Source organism: Triturus cristatus, chromosome 4_1 (assembly GCF_964204655.1).
Source record: "Triturus cristatus chromosome 4_1, aTriCri1.1, whole genome shotgun sequence".
Taxonomy (NCBI): domain Eukaryota; kingdom Metazoa; phylum Chordata; class Amphibia; order Caudata; family Salamandridae; genus Triturus; species Triturus cristatus.
In genome coordinates, this window is record NC_140585.1 from 91,225,524 (window position 1) to 91,251,908 (window position 26,385).

The window sequence follows — 26,385 nt, forward strand, 5'->3', positions numbered from 1 at the left end:
GTTGTTACTTAAGTGCTGTGTCACTCATTCTCGTTCTTATTACTGTTATTTGGTGCTGTCCACCATGGTGTTAAATTTTGGGGCAGTTATCGCAGAAATACTGGTGATGTCTGCAGTTTGCACCAGCTTCTGAATAGTGTGTTAGATTTATCTCAACTTTAGTTACATTAAAGTGCTGATAATGATATGCAGAGTAGGCGTTCCCGTGCAAAAACACACGAGGTGCAACTTTGCGATCTATTCTAATTACTGAAATCCTGTTTCGAATTCCACTGTGGTAGTGGGTGCATTTACAGTGTACACACAAAATCAATAAAGAAATCTCATTGTATTTATATTGATTGGGAATAGTGGGTCAGGTGCTGGATCTTGATGGGATACACTGCCCAGTTCGTTTATTTTTCTGTACACGAAAAAACCACATCACAACTTTCACAACGAAAGCCAAAAAGTACGAAGCAAAACAAATTCCGGCGATAAGCCGCGTTAGTACCAGAGATTTTACACATGCTTTCTGCTGATGTTAAGGAGGACGACTTCCGGCAGCATGAAAAGGAACACAGCCCAAGAGCCACACCTGAACACCCACAGGTGCCATAGAGTCAATGAGCAAGATACACGGATACCCATGAGGGCCATAACACTCATCGCAACAACCCCAGGACCGCCAACGCCCCTCGAACCCGCATCTGAACAAGTATGTCCGTGTGGTCATTGTGTTAGCATGATAGGCACCAGCCCTGCAACATCACAGTGTGCTGTCTTCAGCGTACGTTACCATGTCACCTCAGCATTGGCAGTGAGCCTGGAGATGTAGCTACGCACGCATCCTCCTGTATGCACAAGCGGCAAAGGGAACGGGGTGTCTCACAAATGTCCGTGTGCAAGAAATGCAGTAAGTGTGTATCTGTGTTCTGCTGTGGCCGCCACAAGGGCCGCAGCAGTCGATGTTGTAAAGTGACAGGCACCACCTCCAAACGGCAGTGTCACGGTGTGATTGGAATGCTGCAGGACATGCGCCAATAGGCATTACAAAGGTGTGCTGTAGGAGTGCACAGGATGCAACAGCACAGCGCACAAAAGTGTGGGGGCTCGTTGGAGGGAGGAGCAGCTGTTTGGCAATGTAACACACAGTGAACCCGCCCATGTGCCACGTGCTGGGCATCTCATCCATGATGACCAGGGTCGCAGACATCCCACAACTGGCCTTTGTACACATCCTGTATGAATGCACCTGGAGAAGTTATTGTAAGGATGAAAGGTTCTTTGTCTGAGCTGTCTTGCGCGAACATATCTGCTGCTCCGAGAAGGAACTTGCAAGTAGCCAGCCCCCCCTGACAGATACGATAATATTTGCATCCATCTCCCACACTACCCACTGCCTGATTTGAGAACAACGAGTGGACATCCCACACTCAAAACCCCTTTGTCATATTTAGCGTGCATGAAATGGCCTTCACACGTACTCCCACCACAACCATTGCACACAGACCGGCTCATTGCACCAAGCTGTGCCATTTCATCCACAAGACTGGCACACGGCAAGCCAGTGCAGCTACAAGCAGAGCCACTGACGCATAGCAGGGCATTCCGAACACAAGGTCGACTCCATTCACGTCCACCTATACCTTGCACATCTGCTGCATGTCCTGGGTGCCCTGCCTTTGCAAGTGCTGCGGATCACTTACCAGCACCATATACAAGTTGCTGTGTTCCAAACAAAACTCCCTCCTACTACGTATAAAATATTGCTGACACTACTTGGACAGGCGTGGCACAGCGCCCAGAGCACATGATTTCACAGCATAGGACACACAGTTTGGGCTCACGGTTTCATCCCCGAGTCCAGCAGAAGCTCAATTTAACAGCATAACACTCTAGGCAATACCTCACTTAATTTCTGTACCCCACACTTTCAGACCGGTAGGAGTCAGTAGTTCAGCGCCTTTATCCCCGAGTCCAGCAGCAGCTCAGCTTATGCCCCCAGCGCCATCAGACCCATACGAGTGAGTAGTTTGCACTTTCCAAATACCGAATTGATTTGTTAAGCGCAAATTTCCCTTCGCACTCACTGTATAACACCCCCTAAACACCATACACAACTTACAATATTCAAAACAAAAGTTCCTCCGAGTAGGTATAACTACATGCTTACACTACTTGCACAGATGTGGCACAGCGGCCAGAGCACATGACTTCACAGCATATGACACACAGTTTGGACTCACGCTTTCATCCCCGAGTCCGGCAGCAGCTCAGCTTAGCAACATGATACTCTAGACAATACCTCACATATTTTCCGTACCCCAGCACTTTCAGACCAGTAGGGGTCAGTAGTTCATCCTAGTAAGTATAAACACATGCTGACACTACTTCCACAGGTGTGGTACAACGGAGAGGGCACCTGACTTCACAGCGTAAGACACACAGTTTGGCCTCACGCTTTAATCCCTGAGTCCCGCAGCAGCTCACCTTAGCAGCATCAAACTCTAGGCAATGCCTCACTTAATTTCCGTAGCCCAGCACTTTCAGCCCAGTAGGGATGAGTAGTTCACTTCGCACCCCTGTATAGCACACCCTAATCAGCCCACAGATCTTACAGTGCTCCTACCCTCCTCTTTCTTCTTTTTTCGCCATTTTGTCCCCTTACTCGCTTCAACAGAATCACAAAATGACTGCCAACACTTCCTAGTTCTAACTGTTCGCGCCGCTCGCAGCAAATAAGCAGCAAGCAAGCAGCGCCTCAGACAGTCAGATGGAAGAATTCCCAATATTGATATCTGCACATTTTGATATTTCTCCAAAACTACTGAACGGATTTACATCATATAAACAAAAGTGTGCTTTCTAAACCAAGCCCTTTCTCCCTGCCACATTTGGGGTAATTCCGTTCACCCTTTCGACCTGTAGCCTGGTCTAAAGTTTCCAATAGAAATTAACATGGAGAAAACAAGTTTTGGGACCCCCTTTTTTCTCGGCCCCCTCCTTGATGAATCACCCCCAAACTTTCAACATAGGAGCTGATATGAACAAAGAATTTGTTTGGAAAATTTCATGAGGATTCATCAAACAACGCCAAAGTTATAAGCAAAACAAAAAATGTTCTTCCTATGGAAACTTGGTCCTAACTATAACTACCTACTGGCGACCGCCAGTAGGTAATATATATATATATATATTCACTGAAAAAAACCATAGGTTTCAGGCCTGATATAGTTAGGAATTAGCATTTAAAAAGCCTTTGAAATTCACAGAAAAAACCATAGGTTTCAGGCTTGATATAGTTAGGAATTAGTATTTAAAAAACCTTAGAAATTCACTGAAAAAACAATAGGTTTTAGGGGTGTTATAGTTAGCTGGACATTTCACTCCAACAAAACCATTGAAATTCCTCCGATATAGTTAGTTGTACTAACTACATCTCGCGCGCCCGCAATCCACTGCTGATGATATCACATATTACATCATTCATGACATGGTCAGTGACATCACTGATGACATCGCAAATGACATCACTGATGACATCACTGATGAAATCATCCAGTGAATGTGGTTTGGTTCGTTATTTAAATATGTATTATATATATATAGCAATTTGCATTGAAAAATGAGTGGATATATAAATATCCGGATGGAGGATTTATTAGCAGTGTGATTGACTGTTTACTTGACTAATTTATACTTGACTAATTTATAGTGTCCCACTAAATATATTGGATAGTGACTAAACTGTGTGAATATCTGTATCACTGTGTAAGTTGTTGTGTAAACTGCTGCACCAGTTGGTTACTAGCTACGTGAAAGTCTATATTATTTATTGATTAGTTAATTGAGTATTTGTATGGGAGAGTGAATGTGTGTGTGGTTCAGTGGGGGGTGTGTGAAACCCAAAGAAGTGTGAATAGTTGATTCAGTAGGTATATGAAGTTAAAACTACATGTTATAACAGTTGTTTGGGTGAGTGAATATCTTTATGGGTGTGGTGATGAGCCAATATATGTCTCAATGGTACATGTCCAACAAACTAGGAAAATAAAAGCCAGTGTATGTGTCAGTTGTTGTATATAAATGAGTATTTATGACTCAGTGATTGTATGAGTGACTGTATGGATAACTGTATACATGTAATAGTGTTTTTATAACACACTAAGTATGATTTATTATCTATATGAATAGATGAAGTGGTGTTTATATAAGTGTATAGCTAAGTAAAAGTAAGTATGATCCATTGTTTGCATAAGTAAGTAGGATGACTTCATAAGTGACTAGGATGTGTGCTGGTGTGTAATGTCGATATAGGTGTATATGTGATAGTTTTCTATTGATCATTGACAGCATGTATGAGTGAATCTATAGGTAAGTGACTAGATGTGTGTATAGATCTAGGAATCACTGAGTGGGTGTTTAGAAACTTGGTGTGTCAATGGTTTTAAATCTGGCACTCCGTATTTTACAGTGAGTGATGAAAGGTTATACTAGTGTATGATAGGTGTATCTGATTGTCACGTGGATGATGCCATCAGTGATGTCATCAGTGATGTCATTTGAGATGTCATCAGTGATGTCACTGACCATGTCATGAATGATGTAATATGTGACATTGTCAAGAATTCCTGTCATACAAGGGAAACACGCCCTTATGTAAACAGGAGAGCTGTTACATAACTCAAGGAAAACACGCCCTTATGTAAACAGGAGAGCTGTTACATAACTCAAGGGAAACACGCCCTTATGTAAACAGGAGAGCTGTTACATAACTCAAGGGAAACACGCCCTTATGTAAACAGGAGAGCTGTTACATAACTCAAGGAAACACGCCCTTATGTAAACAGGAGAGCTGTTACATAACTCAAGGAAAACACGCCCTATAAAGGGAGGAACCGGGAGGTACAACGCTGTCGGATATTGTGTTCACACCGACGTACCTGCTTCGTGAAGAGCAGTGTTCCGGAGTGGTGCTCCAGTAAGGCAAGAACGGAGGTAGGTCGAGTCGTTACTCCCTGGGCCGTGTCTTGCCCCATCGTCACCTGTGAAGGACCCGGAAGCTCTACCGGTCAACCATTGAGCTTCGCTTTTTGACTCGGCTGAGTCCAAGCGCAGTTGCGCTTTTGCTGGTTGGAGTCGTAACTCCCAGCCCGACCAGAGACACAGGGACTGCCAGCTGTAACGCACACCAGGAGGTGTTTGCCGCGTTACAGACTCGGAAGTCCACAGGATCGATCGAGCGGCTGCTCTCGGTTCAGTCTTCTTGCTTGGGATTGGGGTATCGGTGACGCATCACCAGGAGGTGACTCCGCGTCCCGGTGCAGTCTGAGGAAGAGGTTGAGCGGCTGCTCCCTTCAGGTAGAGACCCCGGCTGGGTGTTTCCCTGACTCCTCGATTCTCCCCAACACTCTTCGTGCCCCTCACAGCCTACCGATTGGCATTGTCGGCCATTTCATTTCTGCCCTCTGTTGGCATACGCCGGGACCGGCGTATATGCAGAGGACGGTTAGGACCATCCGTGCTGTGGGCTGGTAACGTACTTAGCCTGGAGGATTCCAGTGACTATAACTTGTTTATTCTTTGTATTATATTTGCCTTCATTAAAACAACTAACCCTTCACTAGTGGTTGCGTCCTCATTGTCGTGTCGGTTAAACGATCCTGAGACGTTCAGGGCGTTACAGACATCATCAGCAGTGGATTGCAGGCGCGCGAGATGTAGTTAATACAACTAACTTTATCGGAGGAATTTCAATGGTTTTGTTCGAGTGAAATGTCCAGCTAACTATAACACCCCTAAAACCTATTGTTTTTTCTGTGAATTTCTAAGGTTTTTTAAATGCTAATTCCTAACTATATCAGGCCTGAAATCTATGTTTTTTTCACTGAATTTCAAAGGTTTTTTAAATGCTAATTCCTAACTATATCAGGCCTAAAACCTATGGTTTTTTCACTGAATTTCAAAGGTTTGTAAATGACAATTTTAATGTATTAATTGTTATACTGATTTTTTTTATACTGATTTACTACATTTTTTAAACTATTTATTTTTAGATATATTTTTTTTCATTACATTATACATTACAATACAAAATATACTTTCTCAGAATGAATTACTTTAGTTTAAATACTTGGCAAATAGGCAACAGACTTTTAAGTACAGTAGTTACAGTTGTTGCAATGGGCAACACAATTTCAAACACAAAGCAACATTGAGCTCAATGTGAATTTCTAGTTAAATGCAATTAGTTACTTTATGGATTACTTTTCTAACCACAGGACTGGATCCTAGATTCAGTCCTTGGACATCTCCTGTAAACAGTTGAGTAAAAGCGTTTTGGTTACAGTAGTTATTTTTAAGGAATATTATTGTATTTTAAAAGTCGACACTTAGAAACATTTTGACATAGAATCACCAATGTTATCCTATGGCAGACATAGCAGGTAAGTAGTGTTATCGTTACTTTTTCTTACTCAGTGGTGGATCCTGGATCCAGCACTGGCCAACCTCCTGTAAACAGTAGAAAGAATGTGTTTAAGTCATACAGACGATTTTTTAGGAATATTTTTATTTTGTGAAAATAGACAGAAACTTTTTTGCTGAAAACCACACAATGGATTCCTATGGAAGGAAATACAAATTACTGGTAAGTACGCTTAGAATTACTTTTCAGGGTCAGTGCTGTTCTAAAAGATGCAGCCCTGGGTTGTCTCCTGATAACAGGTGAGTAAATCGGAATTCGTAGTTCAGCTGATTTTAGAGGAATATTTGTACGTTTCAAAATTGGACACAGAACATTTTCTGCTGAAAACCACACAATGGATTCCTATGGAAGGAAATACAAGTTACTGGTAAGTACGTTTAGAATTACTTTTCAGAGTCAGTGCTGGGCTAAAAGATGCAGCCCTGGGTTCTCTCCTGATAACAGGTGAGTAAATCGGAATTCGTAGTTCGGCTGATTTTAGAGGAATATTTGTACGTTTCAAAATTGGACACTTAGAACATTTTCTGCAGAAAACCACACAATGGATTCCTATGGAAGGAAATACAAGTTACTGGTAAGTACGCTTAGAATTACTTTTCAGGGTCAGTGCTGGGCTAAAAGATGCAGCCCTGGGTTCTCTCCTGATAACAGGTGAGTAAATCGGAATTCATAGTTCGGCTGATTTTAGAGGAATATTTGTACAATGGTAAAGGAAGGGGCGGGGCCTGAGGTGACGTGTGCAAAGACGCTCTGTGGCGCGTTTCAAGTTGGGGAATTAATTCCTCTTCAAGCCTGAGGTCCCCTGGGGGCCAACTAGCCCACCAGGTCCCACCAGAAAGCGCCAGGGAGCTGCATTGCAGAGAGGTGTTCAGAGGCCACGCCCCTTTATACAACACTCTGCAACGCAGCTCCGTGGCGCTTACTGGAGGTACCTGGTGGGCTAGTTGGTCCCCAGGGACCCTCAGGATTGATGAGTAATTAAATCCCCAACTTGAAACGCGCCACAGAGCGTCTTTGCACACGTCACCTCAGGCCCCGCCCCTTCCTTTACCATTGTACAAATATTCCTCTAAAATCCAACTAACTACAACGTCCCTGAAATCTATGTTTTTTTCAGTGAATTACAAAGGTTTTTTAAAGGCTAATTTCTAACTATGCTGTCCCTGAAACCTATGTTTTTTTCAGTGAATTTCAAAGGTTTTTTAAAGGATAATTTCTAACTATAACGTCCCTGAAACCCTATGGTTTTTTCAGTGAATTTCTAAGGTTTTTTAAATGATAATTTCTAACTATAACGTCCCTGAAACCCTCTGGTTTTTTCAGTGAATTTCTAAGGTTTTTTAAATGCTAATCCTCAGGACACTAGAGGACCTCATCGCCCCACCAGCAGTGCGCCAATAGGCGTGTTTGCAGAGTGGTGTTAAAGGGGCATGGCTTTGGATCACCTCTCTGCAATCCAGCTGTGTGGCGCTTACTGGAGGTACTTTGTGGGCTAGTTGGCCCCCAGGGAACCTCTGTATTCAAGGTGACTTGATTCCCCAACTTAGAACACGCCAGGTGGCGTGTTTGGAGTGTAATGCAGGTAGGGGGCAGGGCCTCCCGTGAGTTGCCAGTTTCTTTTTCTTAAATTTGGTATTTTATGAAAGGGGGGCCACATGGCCCTCCTTCCCTGGGTCACCATTGGCCCCGGGGACCCCATGCCCCAGTGCCTGGAAGCCTTTTTTTTGGGGGGTGGGAGGGGGCTGCGTGGCCCCCCTCCAGAGGCCAGTTATGGTCCCGGGGACCCCATCATCCACGGCCAGCCTTTTCGCTTTTGATACACCTCATCATACACTAGTATAACCTTTCATCACTCATTATAAAATATGGAGTACCATATATGAAACCATTGGCACACCAATATAAGGGGCATATTATCAAGACATCCGATAAAATTAACCAGTGGCGGTCCCCGGGGTTGCGGGGGTCCATGAGCCCCCCGCATATATTCTAAAGAAGCCCCAGGGGTGGTGGTCCCCAGGGCTTGGGGGGGCCTTTGAGCCCCTCCACCCATGAATATTGAAGCCCCAGTTGGTGGCGATCTCCGGGGCTGGGGGGGCTGTGAGCCACCCGTACATAATTTTATAAAGCCCCGGGGGTGGCGGTCCCTGGGGCTGGGGGGCCCCTCTGGGCCCCCCATTCACATAATAATATTGACCCCAGGACTTGGCCCCCCCGGGGGCTTATTACCAATGAAACGCGGGAGGCCGCGCTTTGTTTTTTTTTAATCTGCAGGATCCGCGCAACCTGCGCTCATCGTCCCGTTTAAAAAAAAATAATAATAATTTTGGGCCCACGGGGTCCTTGTGGAACCCCCTAAGCTGGCCTAGGGGGTCAGGGTGTTCCTACCCTGCCCCCTTTTTGCGTTTTGCACAATTTTTTCAAAGATTTCTTGTGCCTCCAGGGAGAGGGGCCAATACTTTACTTTTCCTACAGCAGCCTAAAAAAAGTAGGAATAGCACTTCACCTACAAACACATTACATATATAAGTAACATCATTAATGTAGAAAGAATATTAAACTCTTAATATACAAATTATTTCTTAAAATAAATGTAAATGTATGTATTTAAAAATCAAAAACAATAATTTTACCTAATTGCTATTCTTTAAAAATAAGTAATTATCAATAAACACATAGTTGTTATTCAATTATGAATTAATTACATTCCCACTCTATACCCCTACAAATCTATAAGCCCGCACATAAAATATAACTTACAAAAAAATAAGTATCCCAAAGTTTACATATTTAAAATCAATTAAATAAATAATTAACAATGAATTATTCATTGCTTAATTATCTTTCCAGGCTAGATCCCTCGAAACCCAGCAGCTCGCAACTAATTATAATTAAAATAATTTAGTTTAAAATAGCTTAAATATTTAAATTCAATTAAAAATGAATTACAAAATGATAATTAATAATAAATGAATTATTAAATGATTAGCCTCCCACCCTATTCCTCTACAAATCTATCATCCCTCAAATAAAAGATCAGTACAATAAATCAGTATTCCATATTTTACATAATTAAAATATATTAAATATTTAAATAAAAATATTATTAAATTATTCATTACTAATTACTTAACTTCCCACCATGGAGCCCTAGGGTTAGATCATAACCAAAATGTAAGTAAACTAAATAGGAATCCCATAAATGACAACATTAAAATCAATTATATAATTAATTAAGTATGTACTATTAATTGTTAATTAAATATCAATTAATTTACTTCCCACCATATACCCCTATCGCCTGCAAATAGCATAGAATTAAAATGTATCAATATAATATAATTTATAACAAATGTCAATCATATAATTAAATTAAATGTATTAAATAATTCATGATTATTATTAACTAGTTAACTTCCCACCCTATCCCTCTATAAGCCCAACAAACTTCCCAGGCACTATCAATTACAATGAAAAAGTAAATAAAAATGCTAAACAAATTACAAACTATACCTAAAAAAGAAATTACCTTTATATGAACAATAGTAACACATAAAATAATATAGCAACTAAAAAAACATCAAAATAATCCCAAAACAATATTTCTTACCACTATACTATTGAAAACGATATTAAACCCATCGATATTGCTAACAACAATATTACTCGCCTAAAATAATGATATTTTTGTCAATGATATTTGTGCATCACAATATTTGTGTATTCCAACATGTATTTTCTGATATTTCTGCCTTCCTATATGTGTAATCCAATATTTTGTCCAATCACCCAGAGTACAAGTTGATGGATGGAATGCTTGGATTTATCTGAGCCTCTAGTGATCACCCTGGACACTTTCCGTCCATCACATTTCACCCACTGTGACACTCTAGACAGAGTCCAGCCATACGGAAAGCAGTCCCAACAGGAACAGTCGGGCCAGAACTGCCAGGTGGTATCACAGGCAATCCCAGACCGGTCCATCCTACTGAGATGTTGTCAGTGAGATATAGTTGGTGTCATGTGGTGCTGTGTACACAGAGTCACGCTTTCATAAAATCCTAGCTACATCAATTAAAGCATGGTTTACATTACATTTAGGTATTGCATATAGTTTGTGTGGACAAAATAAATGTTTTAAATGACCAATTAAAATGCCTCTTGAATCACAATGTTTGAATATATTCTAACAACGTTATAAATGGATGAATAGCTAAATATACCAGAGTAGATTTTAGAATCAGTCATTCATACCAATGTATGCATATTATCTGAATCATGCACATTAACCGAGCAGACTAGTTGTAAAATAAAACACTTATTTCTTTTTTCAGCCACATCAACTTGGAATTCTTATACGAAAGTAGGCCTTGCAGTGGGCTTTACATTCGGGATTTTGACAATCATCAGTGTTTGTATCTGCTTCTGGAAAGGTAATCTGCTGCTTTGCTGTTTTGTGTGTCTAAAAGAGAAGTGAAAGAAGCCCTTTCATTTCCCCTGCCACTGATATAAAGTTCACAAGCTTTTGCTTCTCAGGCACCACTCCTTGCACTACATAGTTGTGCTCACTGTATCCTGCACTGAGGCAGGCACACCTACCTTGGCACACTCACCCAAACACTGACACACTAACAGAAACCCTGGCACACTAACCTAATCCTAGCACACTAACTAAACCCCTGGCACACTAAACCAAACCCTGACACACTAACCCAACCCCTGGAACACTAACCAAAGCCCTGGCACACTAACACAATCCCTGGCACACTAACGCAACCCCTGTCACACTAACACAAACCCTGGCAGACTAACCCAACCTCTGGCACACTAACCCAAACACTGACACACTATTCCAAACCCTGACATACTAATCCAGCCCATAGCACACTAACCCAAACCCTTGCACACAAACCCAAACCCTGACACAGTAAGCCAAACCCTGGCACACTAACCCAAACCCTGGCACCAACCCATAGCACACTAACCCAAAGCCTGACATACTCACCCAAACTCTGGCACACTAACTCAAACCCACCCTGACACACTGACCCAAACCCTGGCAAACTAACCCAACCCTGGTACACCAACCCAAATGCTGACAGACTAACACACACCCTGGCACAATAACCCAAACCCCGACACACTAACCCAAACCCTGACACACTAACCCAAACCCTGGCACTCTAACCCAAACGATGACACACTAACTCAAACCCTGGCACACTAACCCAAACCCTGGCACACTTACCCAAACACTGAAACACTAACCCAAAACCCAAGCACACTCACCCAACCCTTGGCACACTAGCCCACACCCTGGCACACTAATGCAAACTCTGGCACATCTACCCTGGCACACCAACCCAAACCCTGGCATTCTAACACAAACCATGGCACACTAACTCAAAGCCTGGCACACTAACCCAAACCCTGACACACTAATCCAAACCCTGATACACTAATCCAGCCCATAGCACACTAACCCAAACCCTCGCACAAACCCAACCCCTGACACAGTAAGCCAAACCCTGGCACACTAACCCAAACCCTCCCTGACACACTAACCCAAACCCTGGCAAACTAACCCAACCCTGGTACACCAACCCAAATGCTGACAGACTAACACACACCCTGGCACAATAACCCAAACCCCGACACACTAACCCAAACTCTGACACACTAACCCTGGCACTCTAACCCAAACGATGACACACTAACTCAAACCCTGGCACACTAACCCAAACCCTGGCACACTTACCCAAACACTGAAACACTAACCCAAAACCCAAGCACACTCACCCAACCCTTGGCACACTAATGCAAACCCTGGCACATCTACCCTGGCACACCAACCCAAACCCTGGCATTCTAACACAATCCATGGCACACTAACTCAAAGCCTGGCACACTAACCCAAACCCTGACACACTAATCCAAACCCTGATACACTAATCCAGCCCATAGCACACTAACCCAAACCCTCGCACAAACCCAACCCCTGACACAGTAAGCCAAACCCTGGCACACTAACCCAAACCCTGGCACCAACCCATAGCACACTAACCCAAAGCCTGACATACTCACCCAAACTCTGGCACACTAACTCAAACCCACCCTGACACACTAACCCAAACCCTGGCAAACTAACCCAACCCTGGTACACCAACCCAAATGCTGACAGACTAACACACACCCTGGCACACTAACCCAAACCCCGACACACTAACCCAAACCCTGACACACTAACCCAAACCCTGGCACTCCAACCCAAACGATGACACACTAACTTAAACCCTGGCACACTAACTCAAACCCTGGCCCACTTACCCAAACACTGAAACACTAACCCAAAACCCTAGCACACTCATCCAACCCTTGGCACACTAACCCAAACCCTGGCACACTAATGCAAACCCTGGCACATCTACCCTGGCACACCAACCCAAACCCTGGCATACTAACACAAACCCTGGCATACTAACTCAAAGCCTGGCACACTAACCCAAACCCTGACACACTAATCCAAACCCTGATACACTAACCCAAACTCTGGACCACTAACCCAAATCATGACACACTAATTCAAACCCTGGCACACTAACCCAACCCATACCACACTAACCCAAACCCTGACAGACTAACCAAAACCCTAGCACACTAACCCAAACCCTGGCACACTTATGCAAACCCTGGCACAACTACCCTGGCACACCAACCCAAACCCTGGCATACTAACACAAACCCTGGCACGCAAACTCAAACCCTGGCACACTAACCCAAACCCTGATACACTAACCCAAACCCTGATACACTAATCCAAACTCTGACACACCAACCCTAAATGATGACACACTAATTCAAACCCTGGCACACTAACCCAAACCATGGCACACTAACCCAACCCAACCCCTGGCACACTAACCCAACCCATACCACACTAACCCAAATGCTGACAGACTAACCCAACCCCAGACACACTAATCCAAACCCTGACACACTAACCTAACCCATAGCACACTAACCCAACCCCTGGCACACTGACCCAAACCCTGGCACACTAACCCAAACTCTGACACACTAACCCAAACCCTAGCACACTAACCCAACCCCTGGCACACTAACCAAAACCATAGAACACTAACCCAAACCCTGATACTCTAACCCACACCCCGGTACACTAACCCAAACCCTGACATACTAATCCGAACCCTGATACACTAATCCAGCCCATAGCACACTAACACAAACCCTCGCACAAACCCAACCCCTGACACAGTAAGTCAAACCCTGGCACACTAACACAAACCCACCCTGACACACTAACCCAAACCCTGGCAAACTAACCCAACCCTGGTACACCACCCCAAATGCTGACAGACTAACCCAAACCCTGGCACTCTAACCCAAACGATGACACACTAACTCAAACCCTGGCACACTAACCCAAACCCTGGCACACTTACCCAAACACTGAAACACTAACCCAAAACCCAAGCACACCCACCCAACCCTTGGCACACTAGCCCAAACCCTGGCACACTAATGCAAACCCTGGCACATCTACCCTGGCACACCAACCCAAACCCTGGCATTCTAACACAAACCATGGCTCACCAACTCAAAGCCTGGCACACTAACCCAAACCCTGACACACTAATCCAAACCCTGATACACTAATCCAGCCCATAGAACACTAACCCAAACCCTCGCACAAACCCAACCCCTGACACAGTAAGCCAAACCCTGGCACACTAACCCAAACCCTGGCACCAACCCATAGCACACTAACCCAAAGCCTGACATACTCACCCAAAATCTGGCACACTAACTCAAACCCACCCTGACACACTAACCCAAACCCTGGCAAACTAACCCAACCCTGGTACACCAACCCAAATGCTGACAGACTAACAAACACCCTGGTGCACTAACCCAAACCCCGACACACTAACCCAAACCCTGACACACTAACCCAAACCCTGGCACTCTAACCCAAACGATGACACACTAACTTAAACCCTTGCACACTAACCCAAACCCTGGCCCACTTACCCAAACACTGAAACACTAACCCAAAACCCTAGCACACTCACCCAACCCTTGGCACACCAACCCAAACCCTGGCATACTAACACAAACCCTGGCATACTAACTCAAAGCCTGGCACACTAACCCAAACCCTGACACACTAATCCAAACCCTGATACACTAACCCAAACTCTGGACCACTAACCCAAATGATGACACACTAATTCAAACCCTGGCACACTAACCCAACCCATACCACACTAACCCAAACCCTGACAGACTAACCAAAACCCTAGCACACTAACCCAAACCCTGGCACACTAATGCAAACCCTGGCACATCTACCCTGGCACACCAACCCAAACCCTGGCATACTAACACAAACCCTGGCACGCAAACTCAAACCCTGGCACACTAACCCAAACCCTGATAGACTAACCCAAACCCTGATACACTATTCCAAACTCTGACACACTAACCTAAATGATGACACACTAATTCAAACCCTGGCACACTAACCCAAACCATGGCACACTAACCCAACCCCTGGCACACTAACCCAACCCATACCACACTAACCCAAACGCTGACAGACTAACCCAACCCCAGACACACTAATCCAAACCCTGACACACTAACCTAACCCATAGCACACTAACCCAACCCCTGGCACACTGACCCAAACCCTGGCACACTAACCCAAACTCTGACACACTAACCCAAACCCTAGCACACTAACCCAACCCCTGGCACACTAACCTAAACCATAGAACACTAACCCAAACCCTGATACTCTAACCCACACCCCGGTACACTAACCCAAACCCTGACATACTAATCCGAACCCTGACATACTAACCCAACCCATCGCACACTAACCCAACCCCTGGCACACTAACCCAACCCATACCACACTAACCCAAACCCTGACAGACTAACCCAAACCCTGGCACAGTATCCAAACCCCTCCCAAACTAACCCAAATCCTGAGACACTAACCCAAACCCTGACACACTAACCAAAGCCCTGGCACACTCACCCAACCCCTGGCACTCTAACCCAAACCCTGGCATACTAACCCAAACCCTTGCATGCCTACTCAGGCACATTAACTCAAACCCTGGCACACTAACCCAACCCATACCACATTAACCCAAACTCTGACAGACTAACCGAAACCCTGGCACAGTATCCAAACCCCTCCTAAACTAACCTAAATCCTGACACACTAACCCAAACCCTGACACACTAACCAAAACCCTGCTACACTCACCCAACCCCTGGCACACTAACCCAAACCTTGGCACACTAACCCAAACCCTTGAATGCCTACCCAGGCACATTAACCCAAACCCTGGCACACTAACCCAAACCATGACATACTAACCCAAACCCTGGCACACTAATTCAAACCCTGGCACACTAACCCAAATCCTGACACAATAACCCAATCCCTGGCACACTAACCCAACACATAGCACACTAAACCAAACCCTGACACACTAACCCAAAGTCTGGTACACTAACCCAAACCCTGACACACTAACTCAAACACTGGCACACCTACCCTGGCACACCAGCTCAAACCCTGGAACACACACCCATGCCATGGCACATTAACCCAAACCCTGGCACACAAACCCTGACACACTAACCCAAACTCTGGCACACTGACCCAAACCCTGGCACACTACCACAAACACTGATACAGTAACCCAAACCCTGGCACACTAACCCAAATATTGGCACACTAACCGAATCACATACACACTAACCCAAACCCTGGCACACCTACCCTGACACACTAAGCCAAACCTTGGCACACCAACCCAAACACTGGTGCACTAACCCAAACCCTGACACACTAACCCAAAGCCTGGCGCACTAACCCAAATACTGGCACACTAACCGAATCACAAACAAACTAACACAAACCCTGGCACACCTACCCTGACACACTAACCCAAACCCTGGCACACTAACCCAAACCCTGACACACTGACACAAACCCTGACACACTAACCCAAACCCTGACACACTAAACTGCACCCTGACACACTAAGCCAAACACTGGCGCACTAACCCAAACTCTGGCTCACTAACCCAAACCCTGACACTCACCCAATTACTAAATCTAACCAAAGACTCTTTTTCACACCCACACGTTCCCTCGTAGGCTATACAATCCCAGAAACCGCTGCATTCAGTTGAGGCACATAACGCAGGCCCCATGCAAAGATCTCATAAGAACGACCATAAAAATATACTTAATCTAAATGAAGATGCAAAAATGAAGACCATAAAAAAATCTACACACGGACGCGTTGATCTGTATCTTGTTCCACCATCAAACACTTGAGGGGAGTGATGAGGATAGTACATTTACTAATTCGCACAAAAGTTACATTAATTTTGAAAATGTTCATGCATGGTAATTTTTATAGTTAGATGTGGTGTTTCTTTGTCATCAGGATTATCAAATATGAGAAGAAGTTCCTCTGGCAGGCAGACGCACGTATTAGTGCTATTTGGCCAGAGTAAGTGTCGCTGTGAGATCTGTAATTCAGATCGTAATGCCCTCAAACACCTGTTGGGGTGTCATGCTTCATCATAGGGCGCTCCTCGTCAGGCCAGGCAGCAATGCCTGGCTGCTTTAGTGGAGTTCTTTTTATCTGAGGACGTCATAAATGGTGAGTGCAAGTGGTCAGTATGAGTGGTGAGTACTAGCATATAAAAAGTGACTTAAAATAGGCAACGCAGCCCAAAAGCAAACTATTTAATCAGATATGGGCCCCAGGACTAAGTAAAAACAGTGATGCTATCTTGTGGTCCTTAGGTACCAGGATAGCATTAGTAACAAGTGGTCAACATGTTTCGAACCGTTTATGCCCAACCTTCGGGCGGCACTCCTTCAGGATCTAGGTGATCAGTGGTGCCCCCTAATGAGGCGGGTGGTCGCCCCGCTACTCGAGGATGACCTAATTATGTGTGCCGGTATCCCCTGTTTGGGAGCCGGTGAAGTTTTCCACCTAAGAGAGTAGGAGAAAAAAAGTGGCAGAAAAACAAACAAATACGTGACACAAGGACTCGTTGTTTACAATTAGTGCAGAATACAAGGACAGTATTATGTAGTAAAGTTTACAGGGGTTGCCGGAAAATGTGGATTGGGCAAAACCCCTTGGTACCAGAGATACTATCATTGTCACAAATGGGATTGAGGTGCATAGACATAGTACCAGATAGCTGTCCAGGTGTGATTAAAAACTAACTAATAAAGAATTAATAAAAGATAAAGCTAAAAGCTTGTGCTCATCTCTGACCCTGTTTACCAGACAGGTCGCTCCCCTCACCGCCACGCAGCCCCCTGTGTGACCACTGACCGCTGCTGCATTGTGTCTGCCTGCGTTAGAGTGACTGTGCCCTCCTTCTCTTCTGTACACATGAGTGAGTGATTCTCCCCCACTGTACCTATGTATTTTGCTGCCTTGATTGTCCCCCTCTCCTTTGGTGCCCAGATTGTGTCCCTTTTTTCTTCTGTCTTTCCCCGCGTCTCCCCCTCGCCGCCCGTTTCCCACCGCCGCGTCCCATAGCTCAGCCCCCCTCGCACCCTATTGGCCGCCGCGTCCCATAGCTCTGCCCCCCTCGCACCCTATTGGCCGCCCCGCTCCCACCTCCCAGCTGCTCCTCCCTCCCTCTCCCACTCATAGGGAGGCCGCGCAGCGGTAGAGAGAGCGACCTCTGACCCTGTTTACCAGGCAGGTCGCTCCCCTCACCGCCACGCAGTCCCCTGTGTGACCACTGACCGCTGCTGCATTGTGTCTGCCTGCGTTAGAGTGACTGTGCCCTCCTTCTCTTCTGTACCCACGAGTGAGTGATTCTCCCCCACTGTACCTGTGTATTTTGCTGCCTTGATTGTCCCCCTCTCCTTTGTTGCCCAGATTGTGTCCCTTTTTTCTTCTGTCTTTCCCCGCGTCTCCCCCCCGCCGCCGCGTCCCGTAGCTCCACCCCCCTTGCACCCTATTGGCCGCCGCGTCCCATAGCTCCGCCCCCCTCGCACCCTATTGGCCGCCCCGCTCCCACCTCCCAGCTGCTCCTCCCTCCCTCTCCCACTCATATGGAGGCCACGCAGCGGCCGCGCCGCTGGCGCACTGAAGGCGCGCCTAAGGCAAGCCCGTCTGCGCCCGTCCGTGCCTGGCCCACGCCCTGCGCCAGACCCCCTGGCCCCCGCAGATGCCAGCCCACCCGCAAGACCTACAACGCCGCCACTCTCATCGCACTCAACACCGGCCGGAGCCCCGGCTGCTGCAGAGCCACCCCAAGACGCACCCACGGACCCTTCACCTGCCAATCCTGCAAGTTCTCCTGCATCCGGACCCGTACCGCACCCGCCAAGCCAAGCACCAACAGCAACCACCTGAAGCACCTGAAGTGCATCCTGCTCAACACCCGCTCCGTCCACAGGCACGCAGTGGAACTCTGGAACCTGCTCGACGCCACATGCCCAGACGTCGCCTTCCTCACGGAAACCTGGATGAATGCCTCCTCAGCACCCGACATCGCCATCCCGGACAGATACAAGATCACCCGGAGGGACCGCGCCAACCAGAATGGAGGAGGCATCGCCATCGTCCACAAGAACACCATCCGCATCACGACCAACTCCGAAGACACCCTCACAGCCGCCGAACACCGGCACTTCCAGATCCACACCGACCCCAAGACCACCCTCAGAGGCACCCTCATCTACAGAACCCCGGGACCTCGCACACAATTCAGCGAAGACATTGCCGACTTCATCAGCCCGCACGCCCTCCCCTCCGCTGACTACATCCTCCTCGGGGACCTCAACTTCCACCTGGAGAACCACAACGACCGCAACACCACCACCCTGCTGGACAACCTCGGACTCAAGCAACTGGTGACCACCCCCACCCACTACGCCGGCCACACGCTCGACCCCGTCTTCTCCTCCAGCAAGGATATCACCTTCAGCCACGCCACCGGACACCACTGGACAGACCACAGCTGCGTCCACTTCAGCTTCAGAAGGACCACGACTCACCACCACCCGCAACTGGTCCCCCGCAGAAGCTGGAACAAGATCACTGCCGACCAGCTCACCACATCCCTGAGCCAGAACCCCCCCACCAGATCAGCGAACCCCAACCAAGCCGCCAACAACCTCACGAAATGGATCAGCAACTGCGCAGATGACCTCGCTCCACTGAAGACCCCCCCCCGCCAGACCCGGCACCAAGAAAGCATCTTGGTTTACCGACGAACTCAAGAGCTCCAAGAAGAACTGCCGGGCCCTTGAGAAAGCCTGGTGCAGAGACCCAACTACAGACAACATGACCACCCTCAAGCTTGCCACTCGGAGACATCACCAGCTGATCCACGCCACCAAGAAATCCGCATTCAAGGAACGACTGGACAACAACGCCCGCAACAGCAAGGAACTCTTCAACATCGTCAAAGAGCTCTCGAACCCCAGCGCCGGAAACAACGACATCACGCCCTCGCAAGACCTCTGCAACTCGCTCGCCTCGTTCTTCCACAGCAAGATCGCAGACATACACAACAGTTTCAGCACACAGCCAACGCACCCTACGACTGGAACAACGCCCCCCACCACCACCCTCCGCGCCTGGACCCCAGTCAACACCGAAGACACCATCCGCACGATGAACTCCATCCACTCAGGATCTCCAACCGACACCTGCCCTCACCACATCTTCAACAAGGCCGACTCCGTCATCGCACCCCACCTGCGGGACATCATCAACGCCTCCGTCGACACCGCCACCTTCCCAGAGTGCTGGAAGCACGCCTAACTCAGCGCCCTACTGAAGAAACCATCAGCGGACCCCACCGACCTCAAAAACTACCGCCCCATCTTGCTCCTTCCTTTTCCGGCCAAAGTCATCGAGAAAACCGTCAACAGACAACTGGCTGCTTTCCTCGAGACGAACGGATCCCTCGACCACTCGCAGTCCAGCTTCCAGGCCAACCACAGCACCGAGACCACCCTCATCGCAGCCACCGACGACATCCGAGCTTTGCTCGACAACGGGGAAACAACGGCCCTCATCCTCCTGGACCTCTCCGCGGCGTTCGACGCGGTCTGCCACCGCACCCTAGTGCAGCGCCTCAACAACATCGGTATCCAGGAGAAGGCACTGGAATGGATCATCTCCTTCCTCGCCGGAAGAACACAGAGAGTCCGCCTACCCCCATTCAGATCCGAGGCCACCGAAGTCATCTGCGGCGTACCACAAGGATCATCACTCAGCCCCACCCTCTTCAACGTCTACATGAGCCCCCTCGCAGCCATCGCACGCCAACACAACCTCAACATCATCTCCTACGCCGACGACACCCAGCTGATCCTCTCCCTCACCAACGACCCCGCCACCGCCAGAACCAACCTACACGAAGGGATGAAAGACGTAGCCGAGTGGATGACGAACAGCCGCCTGAAACTGAACTCAGATAAGACGGAAGTCCTCATCCTGGGATCATCACCCTCCGCCTGGGATGACTCCTGGTGGCCCCCTGCCCTTGGCAGCGCACCCAAACCAACAGACCACGCACGCAACCTGGGCTTCGTCCTGGACTCCTCCCTCTCCATGACCAGACAAGTCAACGCCGTCTCCGCATCATGCTTCAACATCGTACGCATGCTACGTAAGATCTTCCGGTGGATCCCCACCGAAACCAGGAAGACGGTCACCCAGGTCCTCGTCACCAGCCGACTGGACTACGGCAACTCCCTCTACGCCGGAACCACAGCCAAACTCCAGAAACGACTCCAGCGCATCCAGAACGCCTCAGCACACCTCATCCTGGACATTCCCCGACACAGCCACATCTCCGTACACCTGAGAAACCTGCACTGGCTCCCCGTCAGCAAGAGAATCACGTTCCGACTCCTCACCCACGCACACAAAGCTCTCCACAACCAAGGCCCAAGATACCTCAACGACCGCTTGACCTTCTACACTCCCACCCGCCAGCTTCGATCAACCAGCCACGCCCTCGCCGCCGTCCCCCGCATCCGAAGAGCCACAACAGGAGGAAGATCCTTCTCCTACCTGGCTGCCAAGACGTGGAACTCCCTCCCCATCCACCTCCGCCTGACCCAAGATCACCTCTCCTTCAGGAAGCAACTTAAGACCTGGCTGTTCGAGCAGTAGCGGACCCCCCTCCCCCAAGCGCCTTGAGACCCTCCGGGTGAGTAGCGCGCTATACATATGCTTGATTGATTGATTGATTGATTGATTGATTGATTGATTGATTGATCTAATAATCTAGGGACTAGTTCAACCAACGTTAGACAAGTGTTTACCTTGTCCAATTCATAACGGCAGGACAGAGTCATGTTGCCCTTATGTGACTTACCTCAAATTGAGGAGTCTATTTCTTCATAGGAGGACTGGAGGGTCCCGATCACTCTGGGGGACACCTTCAAAGAAGAATCACATTGGTAGAGCCCATTGGCTTGATCCATTTGTGCACAACAAGCATAATGGTTAGGCGTACACAGTATCTGCCCTCAATCACATGCCAACAAAAGCTCAAAAAAGGGCCTAACATTCGGCGAGCACCCAGTGTGGTAATGTTGAGGGCCTGTGTGGTCTACAAACCCCACCTTGTCCGTACTCTGGAGCACGTTGATAGGTGAGTGACCAGGTAGAGATCCCGTTTTATAGTAAATGAAACATATCCACATTAAACAGTAAGCGTCGCAGCGTGAATGCGTATTCAAAGAGCCCCTGGCAGCAACGTATGCGGTGATCAAAGTGCTGGTTAACACAGATTATGGGTGATTTACGCTGGCATGCCGCTGCTAAAAAGAGAGTGATCGCGGGCTGGAAGGCGTGTACAGAGGCCCCTGTTATTTGGCCCTTAGTGTAATTTTCGACATTGCTAAGTTACCATGAGCTTTGCAGCCATGATGCTGCTTTTGCACACGTTACTACATGACTTTATTTTGCAAGACTCTGTGCCATTTACATGAGAACTGTCTGCATTCTGCGTTCTCTGCTGTTCCTGGAGTTTATTCTGAACACGATGTGCAAGGTAAAAAAATATGCCCCTTGTTATTATGTTCTGGTCAGTCCCTATTACCTAGACAAAACATGCTACATACAGCTGCACTGCTAGAGAGCTTGTGCTTCGATATTAAGTTGTTGCATGTTGTTCACACACACTTGGAAGGAATCCTTTCCCTGGAGAAGAGCTATGCTGTTCCTATGATGTAAACCTACCATCTAATCTCTAAAGTATGGGGTTTGCTGACAAAGTCCAGAGATCTTCTTTTATTTGAAAAACCTCAACTTACCAAGGGGAGGGTGGTTAGGCCTTATAGTCCTTTTTCCACTATCTATATATAATAACTTCCCCCTTTATTTTCTCTGGTATTGTACCATTGCTAACTGTGTTATGTTTATGCATTTTGCTGCTGGTAGTGGCTTGTATACTGCATTATAGAGCACGATAGTTAAAATAAACATTTTGAACTATACAGTAACTCTGACAATTCTTATTGTGGACCAGTATGAGTGAGTGAGCGAAAGGGTGTGTCTTGCTGCAGCGATCCTGAGAGGGTTGGTAGTGTTGTGTTCTGGGTTGTCTAATCATTTGTAGCTTTGTGATTTTGTCGGAGAACGAATGAGACACAATAGCTAGTCGGTACTGGGATTTTGGGCACTAACAGCCTCATGCATCAAGCCACAATCCAGTCGGTAAAATACCGAGTCGCTAATAGCTCCCGGTATTGAGTTAAAAAAAACCAATCCCAATGCATCAACCCAAAAGCAAAAATCGCTATTTAAGGAATCCTTAAATAGCGATTCCTTAAATAGGGATTCCTTAAATAGCGATTCCTTCAATAGGGATTCCTTAAATAGCGATTCCTTAAATAGCGATTGCATTTAAGGAATCCCAAAGTGAGATTCCTTAAATGCAATGCATCAAAGTTAAAAAATTAGCGATTTCGCTAATAGGGGGAGCAAATTACCATGAAGATGAACTGCATGGTAATTTGCTAAAACTTTGAAAAATGCACTTTTGTGCATTTTTCAAAGTTTCATGTTGCACACACACATGCCCTTAGAGCATGTGTGTGTGCAACATATGTGCACATATCAATTTCAGGGGTGCAATAGGGTGTCATTTTGACACCCTTGCACCCTTGAAATTGCATGAGCAATTTGCGAGAACCTACTGGTACTCGCTATTTGCTCATGCAATCTCCGATTCATTCCTATGGGCCTGGAGGCCCATAGGAATGATAGGGATGGCATTCCTTAATTGCTACTCGCAATTTGCTAGTAGCAATTAAGGAAAGTTAAGGAATCGCTATTTGAATAGCGATTCCTACATGCATAGCCTTTTGCTATTCCTTATTAGCGAATCCTTATTTTTCGCTAATAAGGAATCGCAAATGCCAATGTTGATGCATATGCCCCTAAGGTGGTAGGAAGGTCCAACCCCTATATACCGAGGTCCTGTTTTCCTGCGCATAGTTCTGTATATGTGCAGAATCGCCGGCAATGTGTTAACACGGATTATGGGTGATTTATGCTGTCATGCAGCTGCTAAAATGAAAGTGATCGCGGTCTAGAAGGCATGTACAAAGGCCCCTGGCGGTAGTGTGTGTGGTGAGCAGAGTGGCAATGATATACAATTGATAGTCAAACATCACTAGCCTGTGGCTGTGTGATATTCCCTAGCGGGTCCTCAAAGAGGCTTGTCTGAGCAGGTCATGTTGCGGGTCCCACAATCAAAAAGTAAAGAGACTAACTCTCTGTATCTACTCCACTTACTTGGTTTGTAGATCAGACACTGCCGTCGCACCTACCCTGCTCCATCCAGCCCGAATATCACCGGCGGAGCGGCCATGGTTGTGACTAAATAGTCCAAGTCACATGGTCCAAGCTCACGTCCACTGTACATTGGTAGCATGCGGCAATGCAGTGAGCGTGGGGGCCGTCTTGGAGTGGAGTAATCTGTGTGGTTTACTAGGTTTTGATGTGCTCTGAGAGTTGTAGCACACTATTTAGTCAAGTTGGAACCTCACCCCTGTAGTGTCATAATCCATATTATAAAGACATCTAGGGCATGGTTTATAAAGACATCGAGGGCATGGTTATGCGTGTAGAAGTGTGCGGATAAATGTACTACACTCTGTCACTGCGCGGTCAGCAGAAGTTAACCCCTCAGGGTCTCTAGAGTGGTGATATTTTGTAGGAGGGTGAATAATGTTGAACTCAGCGTAGTTACATTAGTGACAATGAAATTCGAGTCATATAGTAGTGTACATGACTGTGGGAGTACTGACCAGAGGCCGAGAGGATGTAGTGCACCCAACTATAGTAATGTGTTCAGTTCAGTCCATGGTATCTCATCGTTAAGACCTTGTGACTGGGTGGAAAGGCGTAAAATCCAGCACTGTTCCATTTCAAACAGTTTCTGTGTAGTCCATGATGTGTTACTTTCTGTCACTGTCCAGTGTATGTCCTCTTGCCTGTGCGGGTGGGAAAGGAAGTGGGAGTTCATGTTCGTCGTGTTCTTCTAACATCTAATGTTACTCTGATGTTCTATGATTCTTGTCTTGACTGGATGCATTGTCATACCAACATACCTAAGTAGGCACGGGCATTCAATGAGATATATGTAATTCTTAGTATTGCAGTTGGTGTGGGTACATTGAGTCCATACCTTATCGTCCTTAAGGATTATTTCCTTGGTGTGTTTGGTCAGACTGCACACCCCACAGTGACCACAAGGATAGTGGCCTCTCACAGGTGTAGTGTTCCATAGTGTACTCTGAGAGTTCTTTTGTGTTGGTCTTGGACGTTTGTGGACCAGCATATCTCATAGGTTGCTCGTGCGTTTCATTGCAAAGCTAGGCATAGGGATTTTGAGGTTGCGTGATTGGACGATCTTCCAATGTTTTCTGATTACTCTTTGTATCCTGTTTGAGTCTGGAGTAAAGGTGGTCACACATGCTATAATGTCTTCTTCTGCCTTTTGTTTGGGTTCCAGAAGAGCCTCTCTCTTGTCATTGAGAGCTCTCTTGCATGACTTCTTGATGACCGATGATGGGTAGTCACAGGCCTCTAGGTTCTTTCTCAAGGAAGCTGCTTCTTTTTTTAAATTGGAGATGGTGTTGCAATTTCTATGTATTCTCAAAAATTGCCCAAATGGGAGATTATCCCATAGTGCCTTGCGGTGGTGTCTCTCATAGAGTAACAGGTTATTACAGTCTGTGGGTTTCTTGGAGGTGTTGGTAGATAACACCCCATTGTCCAGCATGATAGTCAGGTCCAAGAAGTGGATTTCCGTGGATGAGATAGACCTTGTGAATCTCAGGAAGGGGTCCAGTGTGTTAACACATGTTAAGAAAGAGTCGCAGGTGCTCACTTCACCTTTCCAAAAGATGATGATATTGTCTATATACCGTCTCCACACAATGATGTTGTCCACGTACAGGTTGTTGGTAGCAATGTGGAGACGTTCGAACTCAGCCACATACCGATAGGCCAGGCTATGTGCAAACGTGCTTCCCAGGGATGTCCCCTGGGTTTGATGGTATAGCTTGTCTTGAAATTGGAAAAGGTTTTCGCACATTGCTATTGCGGCACTGTTCATAATGAAACCAGGCGGAGTCTGTGAGGTCTAGTCCTTAGCTATTCGGCGTGTATCAACGACTCTTAGTGTCCCATATTGAGGAATATTTGTGTACAACGCCTCGACGTTGAGGGTCATCAAGAAGTTGATCTCCTCACTCCTTTCTAAGTTGGCGATCAGGTTCAGGACATCTAGGTGTCCTGTAGGTACTAGGGTATTTTCTTGATGAGCAGTTGCAAAAAGTGGTCCCA

At 46.7% G+C, this 26,385-nt stretch overlaps 1 protein-coding gene across 3 annotated transcripts in view; it reads left to right on the forward strand.

Annotated features, from left to right (window-relative positions):
- The window catches only part of LOC146839630 (uncharacterized), an 812,224-nt gene that overhangs the window by 694,456 nt on the left and 91,383 nt on the right, over positions 1-26,385 (forward strand). For all 3 annotated transcript variants that reach the window (XM_085651718.1, XM_085651719.1, XM_085651720.1), the window contains one exon: positions 10,804-10,902. In XM_085651718.1, coding sequence (XP_085507844.1) covers positions 10,804-10,902 — 99 coding nt within the window. The remainder of the gene's footprint in view (positions 1-10,803; positions 10,903-26,385) is intronic.